General features: G+C 45.4%; 1 protein-coding gene across 4 annotated transcripts in view; it reads right to left on the bottom strand.

Moving 5' to 3' along the window:
• Nucleotides 1–18628, bottom strand: part of WIPF2 (WAS/WASL interacting protein family member 2) — a 71482-nt gene that overhangs the window by 29922 nt on the left and 22932 nt on the right. For all 4 annotated transcript variants that reach the window (XM_031657595.1, XM_031657594.1, XM_003912965.5 and 1 more), the window contains exon 2: nt 4460–4591. In XM_031657595.1, the coding sequence (XP_031513455.1) occupies nt 4460–4522 (63 nt within the window). In that variant the 5' untranslated portion in view covers nt 4523–4591. The remainder of the gene's footprint in view (nt 1–4459; nt 4592–18628) is intronic.

Raw genomic sequence — 18628 nt, 5'->3', positions numbered from 1 at the left:
AAAAAATACAAAAAACTAGCCCGGCGGGTGAGCCTGTAGTCCCAGCTACTTTCGGGAGGCTGAGGCAGAGAATGGTAAACCAGGCCCGGGCTTGCAGTGAGGCTAGAGTGGGCTGAGATCCGGCCACTGCACTCCAGCCTGGGCGACAGTGAGACTCTGTCTCAAAAAAAAAAAAAATACAAAAGTTAGCTAGACATAGTGGTGAACACCTGAAGTCCCAGCCACTCGTGTGGCTGAGGCATGGGGAATCACTTGAACCGGGGCCCGAGGAGGCTGCAGTGGTGTCCTCCTGTACTCCAGCCTGTTTGACAGTGAGATCCTGCCTCTCACAAAAAAGAAAAAGATTTCACTTTCTAGATATATCTTGTTTTTGAGACCTGATCTGGCGCTCTGACTGGCTAATTTTTGTAGTACAGTAGAGACAGGGTTTCACTATGTTGGCCAGGCTGGTGTCAAACTCCTGACCTTGTGATCCATCCGCCTCAGTCTCCCAAAGTGCTGGGATTACAGGCGTGAGCCACCACACCTGGCCTCTAAATAACATTTTTTTTTTTTTTTAGATGGAGTCTCGCTCTGTTGCCCAGGCTGGAGTGTAGTGGTGCAATCTCGGCTCACTGCAAGCTCTGCCTCCTGGGTTTACGCCATTCTGCTGATTCAGCCTCCGAGTGGCTGGGACTACAGGTGCCCACCACCACGCCCAGCTAATTTTTTCTATTTTTAGTAGAGACGGGGTTTCACCATCTTAGCCAGGATGGTCTCGATCTCCTGACCTCGTGATCCACTTGCCTCGGCCTCCCAAAGTGCTAGGATTATAGGCATGAGCCACCGTGTCCGGCCTCCCTCTAAATATCTCGACTCCACTATCCATGCTGATAGCTTTAGTTTAGACCTAAATTTTCTTTTTCTTTTTCTTTTTTTTTGGGGGGGGATGGAGTCTTGCTCTGTCGCCCAGGCAGGAGTGTAATAGTGCGATCTCCACTCACTGCAACCTCCACCTCCTGGGTTCAAGTGATTCTCCCAACTCAGCCTCCCTGGTAGCTGGGATTATAGGCACCCACCATTATGTCTGGCTAACTTTTTTTGTATTTTTATAGAGATGGGCTGTCATTATGTTGGCCAGGCTGGTCCTGAACTCCTGACCTCAGGTGATTCACCTGCCTCAGCCTGCCATAGTGCTGGGATTACAGGCATGTGCCACTGTGCCCAGCCTTAGACCTAAATTTTCAATGGCAACAGGCCTCTGTCTCCAGGCTCGACCCCAACCCCAGTCCCCCAAACTGTATTGGAAAGGTGCAAAAACAGGTTACTCTTGCTGCTGAAAATATTTCAACAACTTCTCATGATGGTCAGAAGAAAAATCTAAACCCTCAGCGTACATCTCCAGCTGCATCTGCTACCACATCCCCTCAAGCAATAATCTAAACCTCTATATGCTTTCTTACAAATCAGCACGAGGCCGGCACAGTGGCCCACACCTGTAATCCCAGCACTTTGGGAGGCCCAGGCAAGAGGATCACTTGAAGCCAGGAGTTCAAGACCAGTCTAGGCAACAAAGTGAGACTCTGCCTTTACAAAAAAAAAAAAAATTTTTTTTTTTTTTGAGACAGAGGTTCAAGTGCTGGGATTACAGGCATGAGCCACTGCACCCAGCCTAAAAAAATTTTTTTTTAAATTAGCTACGTGCAGTGTCATGCACATGTAGTCCCCTCTACTTAGGAGGCTGAGGCAAGCGGATCACTGAGCCCAGGAATTAGAGGCTGCAGTGAGTTATGATCAGAACCACTGCACTCCAGCAACAGAGTGAGACCCTGTCTCATTCATTAATTAATTAACACCAAATCAGTATCTTTCCACATGCTGCTTCCTCAGCTTCAAGTGCCCTCCCTCCCTCCTTTCTTTCTGGCTAAGCTCTACTCATGGTTTAAGACTCAGCTCAAGTATCACCACCTACCTAAAAGCCTTCATTGACTGCCTCCTCTTTCTACCCTGACTATAACCATACAAACTCTGCTTTATTTTTTTGAGACAGAGTCTCACTCTGTCACCCAGGCTGGTGTGCAGCGGCGTGATCTCAGCTCACTGCAACCTCTGACTCCCTAGTTCAAGCGATTCTCCTGCCTCAGCCTCTCAAGTAGCTGGGATTACAGGCAAATGCCACCACGCACAGCTAATTTTTGTATTTTTAGTAGAGATGGGGTTTCACCACGTTGGCCAGGATGGTCTCGATCTCCTGACCTTGTGATCTGCACGTCTTGGCCTCCCAAAGTGCTGGGTGCAATCTCTGCCTCTAGGGTTCAAGTGATTCACCTGCCTCAGCCTCCCAAGCAGCTGGGATTACTGGCTCCCAACCACCACACTCAGCTAATTTTTGTATTTTCAGTAGAGATGGGAGTAGAGATGGGGTTTCGCCGTGTTGGCCAGGCTGGTCTCAAACTTCTGACATCAACTGATCCACCCACCTCGGCCTCCCAGAGTGCTGGGATTACAGGTGTGAGCCACCACGCCCAGCCAAGCTCTGCTTTTATCTACTTCATTTATTGGGCTTCCACACAAAACTTCATCTAAAAGGCGGTTCATACATATTCTTAAAACAAAATGTCTAAAAACTACAGGTTATGAAAACAAACAGAAGTGGGTAAACCTGAACTCTAGTTCTAGTTCTGAAACAAATTAGATAGGCAAGTCACTTTTCCTCTTCAGGGTACAATTTCTCAACTGTTAAACACTTAACATATACACATAAACACACATACACACCTATGCATGCACGCATACACACACCCGTGGCCTACTCTTCTCTGAAGTTACTTTTACTTCCAAATTTTACAAAAATAGAATGCATACAGGTTCCTTTGGTTCCTTTTTTTTGAGACGGAGTCTCGCTCTGTCGCCCACGCTGGAAAGCAGTGGCATGATATCCGCTCACTGCAAGCTCTGCCTCCCAGGTTCACGCCGTTCTCCTGCCTGAGCCTTCCAAGTAGCTGGGACTACAGGAGCCTGCCACCACGCCCGGCTAATTTTTTGTAATTTTTAGTAGAGACGGGGTTTCACCGTGTTAGCCAGGACAGTCTCAATCTCCTGACCTCGTGATCCGCCCGCCTCGGCCTCCCAAAGTGCTGGGATTACAGGCATGAACCACTGCGCCCAGTACCCCCCCGCCTTTTTTTTTTGAGACGAAGTCTCGCTCTGTCACCCAGGCCAGAGTGTGGCGTGATCTCAGCTCACTGCAACCTCCACCTCCTGGGTTCAAGCAATTCTCCTGCTTCAGCCTCCTGAGTGGCTGGGATTACATGCGCCTGCCACCACACCTGGCTAATTTTTGTATTTTTAGCAGAAACATGACTTCACCATGTTGGCCAGGCTGGTTGCGAACTCCTGACCTCAAGCAATTCGCCTATCTCAGCCTCCCAAAGTGTTGGGATTACAGGTGTGAGCCACCGCGCCTGGCCTCAGGTTCCCTCTTTCTCATGTGAAACCAGGTATCACAATCCAGGTATGGTTAAAGTAGCTTCCTGTTTGGTTCAAAAACCACACTGCTTTTTTTCCTATTATTGAATCTTTCGGTCTTCGAACCAACACATTTCAAAACTCCTTTCCTTCTTGATAAGGTGTTGGACTTCATGGACTTGGCTTTAAAATGAACTGATTTTGAATAGAAAAGATGATGAAGTGGTATCAAGAGACAACCACTAAGAATCCTCAGGCCGAGTGCGGGGGCTCACGCCTGCAAACCCAGCACTTTGGGAGGCCGAGGCGGGAGGATCACGAGGTCATGAGTTCAAGACCAGCCTGGCCAACATGGTAAAATCCCATCTCTACTAAAAATACAAAAATTAGCTGGGTGTGGTGGCGCATGCCTGTAATCCCAGCTACTTAGGAGGTGAGGCAGAAGAATCTCTTGAACGCAGGAGGTGGAGGTTGCAGTGAGCCGAGACCGCGCCACTGCACTCCAGCCTAGGCAACAGAGCGAGACTGTCTCAAAAAAAAAAAAAAAAAGATTCCTCACCACTTTTTTCTCAAAAATGCCAAAGAAACAACAAACTAACTTTTATACAGCAAATAGTTTTAGGGGAAAACACTAGCTCCTACTCCAATGCCACCTGTCCAAATCTCCATTTAGAGTGAACCAGGACAAGGAAAGCACACATGCCATTATGGTCCTAAGAGGACGTCTCAGGAATCAGAACCAGCTGAAGAAGATGGACTTGTTTATTCTCCACCTTCCTATACCACATGTCATTGATTATATACTATGTCTTGTACAAGGAAGCCCTATGTATCCTTTAATGCTAGGAGTAACAATCTGGAATGTTAAAAACAGAATGAAAGAATAGGAATGCTATGGGTAGGAAAATCTAGAAATTTTAACCAAAGGGGTTAAAAAATAATAATAATATGTGAGGACCATCAACCTATTTACTCAAAGGTTTTGAGATAGCCTGATGGAAGGACTACCTACCTGATGAAACGTGGGAGGTGGAGGAGGGCCAGGTGGGGGTGGCGGGGGAGGAGGAATTGGCATTCTTGCCCTGCTCCCAGTTGGCACTGTTCTCTCTCCGTCTTTATTTGTAGCTTTAGGTCATTCATATACCTGCAAATGAAACAAATTCATAACAACAGCTTTACCATTAGATACAAGTGCCCAGGAGAACAAGAGAACTGGGCATGACAACTGAAAGAGACTGCACACCTCATCTTCTAGTTCCACTGTGATACAGTCCAGAGCCTGGCAAATCTGTTTAAACCAGTTGTTTTAATTTGCAATTTCCTAATGACTTATGATACTGAACATCTTTTCATATGCTTTTCATATGCTTGTCATCTGTTTTTCTTCTCTGGTAAGGTGTCCAGGACTTCTGTCCCTTTTTTTTTTTTTTTAAAGAGACTGGGTTTCTCTCCATTGCCCAGGCTGAAGCACAGTGGCACAATCACGGCTCACTACAGCCTAGAACTCCTGAGCTCCAGCAATCCTCCCACCTCAGCCTCTCGAGTAGCTGGGACTACAGGCACACGCCATTACGCCCACCTAATTAAAAAAAAATTTTCGGACCGGGCATGGTGGCTTACGCCTGTAATCCCAGCACTTTGGGAGGCTGAGGTGGGTGGATCACGAAGTCAGGAGATCGAGACCATCCTGCCTAACACAGTGAAACCTTGTCTCTACTAAAAATACAAAAAATTAGCTGGGCAAGGTGGCGGGCGCCTATAGTCCCAGCTACTCGGGAGGCTGAGGCAGGAGAATGGCGTAAACCCAGGAGGCAGAGCTTGCAGTGAGCTGAGATCCGGCCACTGCACTCCAGCCTGGGCAACAGAGCAAGACTCCGTCTCAAAAAATAAATAAACAAATAAATTTAGGGCCGGGCGCGGTGGCTCAAGCCTGTAATCCCAGCACTTTGGGAGGTCGAGACAGGCAGATCACGAGGTCAGGAGATCGAGACCATCCTGGCTAACACGGTGAAACCCCGTCTCTACTAAAAAATACAAAAAATTAGCCAGGCGAGGTGGCGGGCGCCTGTAGTCCCAGCTACTCGGGAGGCTGAGGCAGGAGAATGGTGTAAACCCAGAGGTGGAGTTTGCAGTGAGCTGAGATCCGGCCACTGCACTCCCACTACCGCCTGGGCAACAGAGCGAGACTCCGTCTCAAAAAAAAAAAAAAAAGAATAAATAAATAAATAAATGAATAAATTTAGCCGGGCACAGTGGCTCACACCTGTAATCCCAGCACTTTGGGAGGCCAAGGCGGGCAGATGACCTGAGATTGGGAGTTCAAGACCAGCCTGACCAACATGGAGAAACCCTGTCTCTACTAAAAATACAAAATTAACTGGGTGTGGTGGCGCATGCCTGTAATCCCAGCTACTGCGGAGGCTGAGGCAGGAGAATCACCTGAACCTGGGAGGCAGAGGTTGTTGGGGTGAGCTGAGATCGCGCCACTGCACTCCAGCCCGGGCAACAACAGTGAAACTCTGTCTCAAAAAAAAAAAAATCAGAGATGGGTGCTCACTATATTGCCCAGGCTTGTCTCCAACTCCTGGCCTCAAGCAATCATCTCACTTCAGCCTCCCAGCTGGGATTACAGGAGTGAGGAACCATGCCTGGCTGGGTTGTTTTTACTTTTTTATTGTTGTATTTATTGTTGTATTTTTAATTGGGTTGTTTTTACTTTTTTATTGTTGAGTTTTAAGAGCTCTTTGTATATTCTGTATAACAGTCCTTTAACAGCTATATCTTCTGCAAGTAGTATTTTCTCCCAGTCTGCGGTTTATCTTCTCATTTTCTTGATTTTTATAACCTCTTAAAAATGTGAAAATCAGGCCAGGCGCGGTGCCTCACGCCTGTAATCCCAGCACTTTGGGAGGCCGAGGTGGGCAGGTGAATCACCTGAGGTCAGGAGTTCGAGACCAGCCTGACCAATATGGTGAAACCCTGTGTCTACTAAAAATACAAAAATTAGCCAGGCATGACGACGTGTGCCGGTAGTCCCAGCTACTCAGGAGGCTGAAACAGAATTGCTTGAACCCAGGAGGCGGAGGTGCAGTGAGCCAAGATCATGCTACTGCCCTCCAGCCTGGGCAACAGGGTGAAACTCCATCTCAAAAAAAAAAAGGAAAAATCATTCTTAGTTTATGGGCCACAAAAAAACAGGCTGTAGACCAGAGTTAACTTATGGGCCACAGTTTACCAACATCTGGTATAGTCACATCCCTGGAATCTGATAGCCATTTATCAGGTCACCAAACACTTTAACACTCAAAAACTATATAGTTGTCCCTCTATTATAGTCTGTGAGTAATCCTCATTTTACAGATCAGACTAAAACCAGAACTCAAGAACAATACCCCCACAAAGCCATTTTAAGGAAATCCCATTTTTTGACCCCCTCCCCCCAAAAAATGGAAGCCAAAATAAGACGGTCACCATGAGTACAACTTACAGATGACAAGAAAGGTTCAAGAGGGTAACCAACCTCACCAATCAATCCATGGAAGAACTGCTTCTAAGCAAGGTGACCAATAAGATTAGGAGGCCAGGCGTGGTGGCTCATGCCTATAATCCCAACACTTTGGGAGGCCGAGACAGGAAGACGGCTTGAGCCCAGGAGTTCAAGACCAGTCTGGGCAACATGGTGAAATCCCATCTCTACTAAAAATACAAAAATTAGCCCGGCATGGTTGTGCACGCCTGTAATCCCAGTTACCTAGAAGGCTCAGGCAGGAGAATTGCTTGAACCCGGGAGGCGGAGGTTGCAGTGAGCCGAGAACGCACCACTGCACTCCAGCCTGGATAACAGAGTGACACTTTGTCTCAAAAAAAAAAAAAAAAAAAAAAAAAAAAACATCAAACCAGCATGGCAGCTCACTGGGAAGGCCTGGTTCTGAACTCCTTACATGGGTGACTAAAACCTCTCCGTCAATAATGGAGTAATTTAATACTTCTCTCAATGCTCTGGGAATGATTAAAGGAAAGGGAAATTTTTCCGAAAGTTCTATAAAACCAAAAACTACTGCAGGAGAGTAGAATTTGATCAGAAATGAGACTGTAAAAGTCTTCAAAGTCCCAACTCCTGCCAGTGTGATGCCACTATAGGCTGGCTGCCCAATAGAGCTATTTGCTCTAACCACAAAGAACTGGACAGCACTCAGGCTAGGTGGTTCCCATGGGGAACGGTGTCTGCACTCACTTCAAGAAATAAGCCGATAAATTCCCTCCAAGGGAAATACCTTCTCATTTCTGCTTTCAAAACTAAGAGCAGTCTTGCCTTGCCAGTCGTTTAACATATGAGGCTTTAAAAATTGATCAAAACAGTAAATCATAAGCAGAACATTTATCACCAGGTGAGGGAAAGGAATTTAAAATAAAGAAAACACAAGAAGTAGAAAAACAAACAAACAAACAAAAACCTTTCTTTTCTTTGAATCCCCTGGGTTTACTGTGACCATTCCACTCCAAAGTGCCCACAGCATTATCAAAGAAAGCTAGTAGGAAACAAGCGGGAAAACAGGCTGGGCGCGGTGGCTCACACCTGTAATCCCAGCACTTTGGGAGGCCAAGGTGGGCAGATCACAAGGTCAGGAGATCGAGACCATCCTGGCTAACACAGCGAAACCCCATCTCTACTAAAAATACAAAAAATTAGCCAGGCATGGTAGCAGATGCCTATAGTCCCAGCTACTGGGGAGGCTGAGGCAGGAAAATCGCATGCACCTGGGAGGCGGAGCTTGCAGTGAGCCGAGATTGCGCCACTGTACTATAGCCTGGGCAACAGAGCAAGACTCCATCTCAAAACAAAAAACAAACAAACAAAAAACAGGGAAAATAACAGTTGATTCAGAAACAAACATTTTCAACTAATTCCAGTCACCAGAGGTCCTGCCTTTTTGAGGGGGTTTCTATTTTCTTTCTTTTTTTTTTTTTTTTTTTTGTTGCCCAGGCTGGAGTACTACAGTGGCATCATCTCAGCTCACTGCAACCTCTTCCTCCCAGGTTCAAGCGATTCTCCTGCCTCAGCCTCCCAAATAGCTGGCACTACAGGCGCATGCCACCACACCTGGTTAATTTTTGTATTTTTAGTAGAGACGGGGTTTCACCAAGTTAGCCAGGCTGGTCTCAAACTCCTGACCTCAAGTGGTCCTCTCACCTTGGCCTCCAAAAGTGCTCGGATTACAGGCATCGGCCACTGTATCCGGCCTGGGTTTCTAGTTCTATCAGCCATTGGCCATTGTGATAATTGAAAGGATCCCCTAGAATGACCCAAAAAAGATTCAGACAAGTCCTTTACTCTTTCCATGTCCATAGGTGATCCAATCTACATGCTACAAGGTGAATAATGACCTAAAGAAAACAGCCTTATGCCTGTCAGTGTGCTCCACTTATTTAAGCAAAGCAGGAATTCTCTAGCATGGCAATTTTTTTTTTTAAGCAATATATTATACAGTTAAAGATGCCTTCCTAAAATAGACTCAATTCAAACTCTAACTGAAAAATACATTCATCAGTGGCGCTTGCCTATAATTCCAGCTATTCAAGGGGCCAAGGAGGGAGGATCACTTCAGCCTCTGAGTTTCAGTCCAGCCTGGGCAACATAGGAGGACCCCTTTAAAAAATTAAATGCATAAAAAAAGTCAAAGAAACATCATCTTTATCAAGTGACTGACTTTAGTGTTGACTACCAACAGTGGCTCTCAAGCTTTCTTCTGGCTCCACAGGGACTGTATGCATGACACACTCCTATCAATGCCATTTATTACATAATGATGCATTATCCTTCCCATTTTATGGGTGAGGACACTGAAGTCCCAGGAGTGGGGGTACCTATATGTACATGAGAAAAACTGACTCATCAAAGGGCAACTGCCCAAGATCACTCAGGAGTAAAGTGCAGAGTTAGGCCTCATATCCAGGTCTCCTGACTTCTTCCTTTTCACTAATCACTATGGAGAAAACAAAAAACTCCCCTAGAAATTAGTGTGGTTTAGCAATTTTCTATTTTTCCCCAAATGAAATTTAACTCATTCCAGATTTCTTAGTGACAGAATACAAACAGGCTACGCACGGTGGCTCATGCCTGTAATCCCAGCACTTTGGGAGGCTGAGGCGGGCGGATCACGAGATCAGGAGACTGAGACCATCCTGGCTAACACGGTGAAACTCTGTCTCTACTAAAAAAATACAAAAAATTAGCTGGATGTGGTGGGCGCCTATCGTCCCAGCTACTCGGGAAGCTGAGGCAGGAGAATGGCGTGAACCCGGGAGGCGAAGCTTGCAGTGAGCTGAGATCGCGCCACTGCACTCCAGCCTGGGTGACAGAGCGAGACTCTGTCTCAAAAAAAAAAAAAAAAAAAAGAATCTAATAGCTTTTTTTTTTAGTCAGAGTCTCATTCTGTCTCCCAGGCTAAAGAGCACTGGCACCATCATAGCTCACTGTAACCTCAAACTCCTGGGCTCCAGTGATCCTCCTGCCTCAGCCTCCCGAGAAGTTAGGACTACAAGTGAACACCACCACATGCAGCTAAGGATCTAACAGCCTTGAGGTTAAACCTGAGATTAAATTTAGAAAAGAACAAGAAGGTTCTCTACAGAATTTTAAGTATTTCCTTTCTGATCTATTAAATTAGAACTACAAACCTCACCATCTGTGTTCTTCAGAGACCTTGATTTTCAGAAACATCTTGAGGCTGCCTCAAGTTCGGCAACACAGTAATTCTCATTCCTTTCTTAAGCCCTTCCATCTTAAAAACCATGATAAAGGCCAGGCGCGGTGGCTCACACCTGTAACAATCCCAGCACTTTGGGAGGCCGAGGCGGGTGGATCACGAGGTCAGGAGATCAAGACCATCCTGGCTAACATGGTGAAACCCCGTCCCTACTAAAAAAAAAAATAAAAATTCCAAAAAATTAGCCAGGCATGGTGGTGGGTGCCTGTAGTCCCAGCTACTTGGGAGGCTGAGGCAGGAGACTGGCATGAACCCGGGAGGCGGAGCTTGCAGTGAGCCGAGATTGCGCCACTACACTCCAGCCTGGGCAACAGAGCCAGACTCTGTCTCGAAAAAAAAAAAAAAAACAGATAAAACAAGCTTTTCACAACCTCAGGAATATCTTAAAAATAAACACCAGAGAATATTATTTAAAATCTTCCTGATGTCCGGCTGGGCGGGGTGGCTCAGGCCTATAATCCCAGCACTTTGTGGGGGGGCTGAGGCGGGCAGATCACAAGGTCAGGAGATCGAGACCAGCCTGGCCAACATGGTGAAACCCTGCCTCTACTAAAAATACAAAAAATTAGCCAGGCGTGGTGGCAGGTGCCTGTAGTCCCAGCTACTCTAGAGGCTGAGGCAGGAGAATCTCTTGACCCAGTAGGCAGAGGTTGCAGTTAGCCGAGATCACGCCACTGTGCTCTAGCCCTGGCGACAGTGCGAGACTCTATCTCAAAAAAAAAAAAAAAAAATCTTCCTGATGTCAAATTCATCATAGAATTCAGAAATAGGCCGGGCGCGGTGGCTCAAGCCTGTAATCCCAGCACTTTGGGAGGCCGAGACGGGCGGATCACGAGGTCAGGAGTTCGAGACCATCCTGGCTAACACGGTGAAACCCCGTCTCTACTAAAAAAATACAAAAAACTAGCCGGGCGAGGTGGTGGGCGCCTGTAGTCCCGGCTACTCGGGAGGCTGAGGCAGGAGAATGGCGTAAAAACCCGGGAGGCGGAGCTTGCAGTGAGCTGAGATCCGGCCACTGCACTCCACCCTGGGCGACACAGCGAGACTCCATCTCAAAAAAAAAAAAAAAAAAAAGAATTCAGAAATAAGTCTTGATAAAACTCAAGTAATGCACTTTTAAAAATTGCTTCCTGGCAGGGTGCAGTGGCTCACACCTGTAACCCCAGCACTTTGGGAGGCCGAGGCAGGCGGATCACCTGAGGTCAGGAGTTTGAGACCAGCCTGACAAACATGGAGAAACCCTGTCTCTACTAAAAATACAAAATTAGCCGGGCCTGGTGGCGCATGCCTGTAATCCCAGCTACTCAGGAGGCTGAGGCAGGAGAACTGCTTGAACTCAGGACGCAGGTGGAGGTTGCAGTGAGCCAAGACTGCGCCACTGCACTCCAGCCTGGGCAACAAGAGCGAAGATCCATCTCAAAAAAAAAAAACAAAATGCTTCTTCTATTCGTCTTTAAAATGACAAAGCCTATTTTTCTCTTCAATTTCCTAATGTTTCACTCCAAATATTCCTACATTTGAAAAACAGGAGACTTCCTTAGTACAAAAACACCAACTACTACCTTTTACATGTGATAAATGAAGAATCCAGTTTAGTTGTTGCTTTTCTCGTACACTTAAAATTATCTAAGAGGTATCCTAGTTACCACTACAATCTGGGGCCTTTATTCAAATGGCATTCTGCTGCTCTAAAACTCAGGTTTCAATTGCAAGTTATTTTAAAAAGACACGAAAATCAAGAAAAATTCTAAATCTTAATGCTATCTTCTATTTTCATGCCTCAGGTAACAGTACTTTCCTTTGATGTCAGTTTTGACTACAAAGTAAATTACAGTTTTTGTATCAAAGCACTGAACAAAATCCCACAAGAGGAAAAAACTGACCTTAAAAAAACAGGCCACCTCCCTCACTCAGCAAAATCTTAAGGTCCCAGTTCTTCCTTACAAGAATCAGTCATATGAATAGGAATCTGAGACATCAACAAGAAAATCATCTTTTTTTCTTAAATATATGTTTAATTATTTAATATCCTAATAAACCATTTATCAACACAAAGAAACAGAGATAGGTAAAACAAATTTCAGGATCCTCTGAAAAAACCACAATAGCTTTGTCTACTCTATCTCCCAGATAATCTAAGGAGAAGACAGTTGTGTCTTCAAAAGAAAAAGATTCCAGACACTCCTCCCTAATGGAATTCTTCTCATCCCATAGTTCAAATCAAATGAAATCTCTCTAACAGTATCAGAGATGAAACATAAATGTTTGGTAGAAAGAGAGTCAGGCAGGGCATTATGGCTCAAGCCTGCTATCCCAACACTTCGAGAGGCTGAGGCAGGAGGATCGCCTGTGCTTAGAGGCCAGCCTGGGTAACAAAGTGAGAACCTGTCTCTATTTAATAAGAAGTATCTTTTAGGCTAGGCGCAATGGCTCACGCCTATAATCCCAGCACTTTGGGAGGCAGACGGATCTCTTGAGGTCGGGAGTTTGAGACCAGACTGGCCAACACGGTGGAACCCCCATCTCTACTAAAATTACAAAAAAAAATTAGCCAGGCATGGTGGCAGGTGCTTGTAATCCCAGCTACTCGGGAGGCTGAAGTGCCAGAATCACTTGAACCCAGGAGGTGGAAGTTGCAGTGAGCCGAGATTGCGCCACAGCACTCCAGCCTGGGCAACAGAGAGAGACTCTACCTCAAAAAAAAAAAAAAGGCCGGGCGCGGTGGCTCAAGCCTGTAATCCCAGCACTTTGGGAGGCTGAGACGGGTGGATCACAAGGTCAAGAAATCGAGACCATCCTGGCTAACATGGTGAAACCCCGTCTCTACTAAAAAATACAAAAACTAGCCAGGCGAGGTGGCGGGCGCCTGTAGTCCCAGCTACTCGGGAGGCTGAGGCAGGAGAATGGCGTGAACCCAGGAGGCAGAGCTTGCAGTGAGCTGAGATCCGGCCACTGCACTCCAGCCTGGGCGACAGAGCGAGACTCCGTCTCAAAAAAAAAAAAGAATTTTTAAATTTTTATTTAAAAACTGATGTATCAGCTGTTCACAACCTTTCAATACAACAACCCACCCGAAGAACATTCACAACGAACAAGAAGTTCAAAATTACCAAGGCCACTTTGTATATTTTTCAACCAGGTTTTAGACAAAAACAGAATTAATAGCAAGAAACCAAAGACAATTGCAACAAATGAAAATAAGTAAAAATTGAATGGGTAGGTTTTGTTAAAACTGGATTTTAAATTCGACAGCAATTTCACCCATTCTGATAAGTACTTAACAATTACTAACTCAACCCTACGGTGGCCCATTAATATCAATTTAAATATCCTGAGGCTGGGTGCAGTGGCTCATGCTTGTAATCCCAGCACTTTGGGAGGCCAAGCGGGGTGGACTGCTTGAGATCAAGAGTTTGAGACTAGCCTGACCAAGTTGGTGAAACCCCATCTCTACTAAAAATACAAAACTTAGCTGGGCATGGTGGCAAACGCCTGTAATTCCAGCTACTTGGGAGGCTGAGGCACAAGAATCACCTGAACCCAGGAGGCGGAAGTTGCAGTTAGCTGAGATTGCACCACTGCACTCCAGCCTGGGTGAAGGAGTAAGACTCTGTCTCAAAAAAAGTAAAAACAAGGCCAGAGGCGGTGGCTCTTGCCTGTAATCCCAGCACTTTGGGAGGTCGAGGCAGGTGGATCACTTGAGGTCAGAAGTTCAAGACTAGCCTGGCCAACATGGTGAAACCCCATCTCTACTAAAAATACAAAAATTAGCCAGGTTTAGTGGCACACGCCTGTAACCCTAGCTACCTTGGGAGGCTGAAGCAGGAGAATCGCTTGAATCCGGGAGCCAGAGGTTGCAGTGAGCCGAGATTGTGCCACTGCACTCCAGCCTGAGCGACATAGCAAGATCCTGTCTCAAAACAAACAAACAAACAAAAAAAACACCTTGAAATAAGAATTAAAATTTGGAGGAACATTTCATACACCTATGTCCATTTTAACAAATGAGTTGGGGTTTTTTTTGTTTTTTTGTTTTGTTTTGAGACGGAGTCTCGCACTGTCGCCCAGGTTGGAGTGCAATGGCGCGATCTCGGCTCACCACAACCTGCACCTCTCAGGTTCACACGATTCTCCTGCCTCAGCCTTCTGAGTAGCTGGGATTACAGGCGCCCACCACCACACCCGGCTAATTTCTTGTATTTTTAGTAGAGACGGGGTTGCACTATGTTGGCCAGACTGGACTGGAACTACTGATGTCGTGATCCGTCCACCTCAGCCTCCCAAAGTGCTGGGATTACAGGCCTGAGCCGCCACACCCGGCCAACAAATGAGATCTTAAGCACAGACAGTACCATATCTTTCTAGGGTTCTCTCTCATTATTCTACGGCATACCATAGCTGCTCAGGAGTCACTTGCTGAATTGAACAAAAGTAAATGTAAGAGTAGCACAGGTCTAGCCGGGGCACAGTGGCTCACACCTATAATCCCAGCACTTTGGGAGGCTGAGGCGGGTGGATCATTTGAGGTCAGGAGTTTGAGACCAACCTGGACAACATGGTAAAACTCCATCTCTACTAAAAATACAAAAATTGATTGGGCGTGGTGGCGGGCACCTGTTATCCCAGCTACTGGGGGGCTGAGGCAGGAAAGTCGTTGAACCCAGGAGGTGGAGGTTGCAGTGAGCCGAGACCATGCCATTGCACTCCAGACTGGGCAACAAGAACGAAACTCAGTCTCAAAAAAAAAAAAAAGAGCAACACAGGCAGCGCACGGTGACTCATGCCTATAATCCCAGCACTTTGGGAGGCCGAGGCAGACAGATCACTTAAGGTCTGGAGCTTGAGACCAGCCTGGCCGACATGGTGAAACCCCTGTCTCTACTAAAATACAAAAATTAGCTGAGTGTGGTGGTGTGCACCTCTAATACCAGCTACTTGGGAGTCTGGGGCAGGAGAATTGCTTGAATCCAGGAGGAAGATGTTGCAGTGAGCCGAGATCATGCCACTGTACTCCAGCCTGGGCGACAGTGAGACTTAAAAAAAAAAAAAAAAAAAGAGTAGCACTGTCTAAAAGAGCAATCAAATGTGGGTGGAGGAAAATGCAGCAAAGGATGGATCAACATGCCAGAAACAGAAAAGAGACAGAAGAATGGAGATATCTATGAAAAGAGGAAAGGAAGAACACAAGGCTATACACGTTGTTCAATGCTCCAAAAATTTTTAATATGCTGAATGCACTCATGCATCCATCATCCAATTAAGTATCCACCACTTAATCCACTTAATAAATATTGAAGCACCCACTGAGTGCCAAAGTATTTTTCTAGAACAATGGCTGTCAACCAGGAGGGATTCTGTTCCCCAGAGTCATTGACAATGTCTAGAGACATACTTGTCACAACTAGGGTAGGGAGTGCTCCTGGCATCTAGTGGATAGAAAACATGGATGCTGCTAAACATCCTCCAACGCATAAGACAGCCACCCACAATAAAGAATTATCTGGTCAGGACAGGTGTGGTGGCTCACACCTGTAATCCCAACACTTTGGGAGGCCGAGGTGGACGGATCACTTGAGGTCAGTAGTTCGAGACCAACCTGGCCAACATCGTGAAACCCCGTCTCTACTAAAAATACAAAAATTAGACAAGCATGGTGGCGGGCGCCTGTAATCTCAGCTACTCAGGAGGCTGAGGCAGGAGAATCACTTGAACCCAGGAGGTGCAGGTTACAGTAAGCCGAGATCGTGCCACTGCACTCCAGCCTGGGCAACAGAATGGGACTCTACCTCAAAAAAAAAAAACAAAAAACGAATTATCTGGTCTACAATGTCAACAGTGCTGAGGTTGCTAAGCCCTGTACTAGAAGATAAGCAAGACAAACGTCTACTATCCTGGAGCTTACACCTAGTGTAAGAGACAGGGTAGAAATAAAATCTCAGTATCACAGTTACTGAGAAAAGGAGTAAAAAAAACCAGAGAATCATAAAGGTAGAGTATAGGAATAGACAGGAATGTTCTTTTGTTTTATTTATTTTTTAGAGACAGGTTGTCCAGACTATGTTGCCTAAGCTGGTCTTGAACATCTGGGCTTAAGCAATCCTCCAGCCTCAGTCTCCCCAGTAGCTGGGACTACAGGTGCCCAGGTTAGAGTCTTCCTTTAGATAGGGTTGCAGGCTTCAGGATCCAGGAGAATTTAACCACCACAACAACAAAATAGTAATAATAATGATAAAATAATAGAGTCACAAGGAAAGGGCCACTGGGGGAGAGTATCTGGCTCTCCCAGGAAGTCTCTCCATGAGCAGAGCATGCCATGTAAACATCTGGGAAAGAGCACGTCAAAAACAAATAACAGCAAGCAAAACAATCCTGACATGGGAATGTGGTTGGTGTGTTAGAGAACTAGTAAAAAGGCCAGGATAGCTAGAACAGAGTGAGAAGAGATGAAACCTGAGGCTTTATATATAGGCCATCCTCCAAATCCAAAAGTGGTCTCCCTCTCTGTCCAATATGCCAACACTGTAATACCAAAGAAACCTGAATGAACCAATGGCTTCACACTCAAACCAGAAGTTCGATCGGTTATCTCATTAATCCCACAGACTACACTTGATCTCCAAGCTTAATCTCATCCAGAGACTCAGTACTAACGGAAAGCCTTCCAGGGTTAAAAGTCACCTGCTGGTAACCTGCCCACCTGTTCACCTGTCCTTCAGCTTTGCTCCTGAAAAGCAATCCAGCCTGGGAGGTAGGAGCTCATTACTACAATGGCATAATGGCATCCAGTCCCCAGGCCAAAGAAACCCAAAATGAGAAAAGAGCCAGGAGCTGCCTAAGAGTATTCACATGCCACTCCAGGAGCCACTGACGGCAGGAGCCAAACAGGTTCCTATAATTACACAGGGAATAATGTCAAGAGGAATGAAGAACTTGCCTCCATGTGTTCGAGGACAGACTACAGCAGAGGGTTTCCACTAAAGCGTTTCTGGTTTCTCTAAAGTACAAGGAAACAGACTAGAATAATATTCATGTCACACATATTTTACCACTACCACTCCAAAAAAAGGCTTTTTCTATAGCTCACAGCCCTCTCCTCTCAATGGAGAAAGTGCTACCACTTCTTGAAATTCAATTCAGTCAAACCTCTGGTGAAACAGATTTCTATCACATGTAGAGATGGAATTAATTAAAATTCCAAGGTTACTTAAGGGAAAAAATTTTTTTCAACTACAGAAATTTTCATCACAGAAATTCAACTATGCAGCAAATCTGACTGATCCAACAAGTAATAAAAAAAATCACATAATTAAAACTGAAAAATCAGGCCGGGCACAATGGCTCATGCCTGTAATCCCAGCACTTTGGGAGGCCGAGGTGGGTGGATCATCTGAGGTCAGAAGTTTGAGACCAGCCTGGCCAACAAGGAGAAATCCCGACTCTACTGAAAAAATACAAAATTAGCCGGGTGTGGTGGCGCATGCCTGTAATTCCAGGTACTCAGGAGGCTGAGGCAGAAGAACTGCTTGAACCCGGGAAGCGGAGGTTGCAGTGAGCCGAGATGGCACCATCGCACTCCAGCCTGGGCAACAAACAGAGCAAGACTCCGTAAAAAAAAAAAAAAAAAAAAAAAAAAAAAAAAAAAAAAAAAAAAAAACCTGAAAAATCCTAGGACTTCTACAACAAATGAAACCTTGATGTTTTACTCCCCCCGAAAGAGAAAATGAAGAAGAAAGATTTAACTACTGAATGATGAAATTCTTTCAAACATATTTTCTTTAACAAAAACATAATGCATCCCCAAAACGCAGCTTTCCCCACTAATGTGACTCTTTCCTCTTCCCCAAGAATTTTTTTAAAGTCAGTCAAATTTAGCAGTGGGCGTCTGTATACCAACTGCAGTGACACTAATGTTAATAAGCTCTGATAACCCACTGCCATCAGACGAGTCCCAGATTATTTTTTTAAAGCCCTAAAAATGTAAATTTGGAAGTCTACCTTCATATACTACCTTATGTGGTAAATAATAGATACTATGGGTTATTCCCAGATACAGGGCAGCCCAGGAGCTGAATTCTGTCATCTAAAATGATAACAAATCAATGAGAAGTCTACTCCTATGTTCAATTAAATAACCAGAGCTGCAAAGAAAGCTTCATTTTAAAAGATGACTAGCAATAAGTAATGCAAAAGCAATGTAAATTAAATATCTGAAAATCATTCGAAACAGATATCAGGGAATGACCTCACGCCCAACCCCTCAAGGCAAAGAGAAAATCTCATTATCCTGAAAGCACTGAAGTACAGCACTGGGAGATATGGGGACATATACAGAAAACAGTCAATTGCAGTAAATCAGGAATAGTTCAAAGTCATGCCTTATAATACAGCCAGTGATCAACAACCAATGAGACAAT

The sequence above is a fragment of the Papio anubis genome, chromosome 17 (genome assembly GCF_008728515.1).
Source record: "Papio anubis isolate 15944 chromosome 17, Panubis1.0, whole genome shotgun sequence".
Lineage (NCBI taxonomy): Eukaryota > Metazoa > Chordata > Mammalia > Primates > Cercopithecidae > Papio > Papio anubis.
Note: the sequence above shows the minus strand (reverse complement) of the source record. Positions and strands in the feature narration are given on the sequence as shown.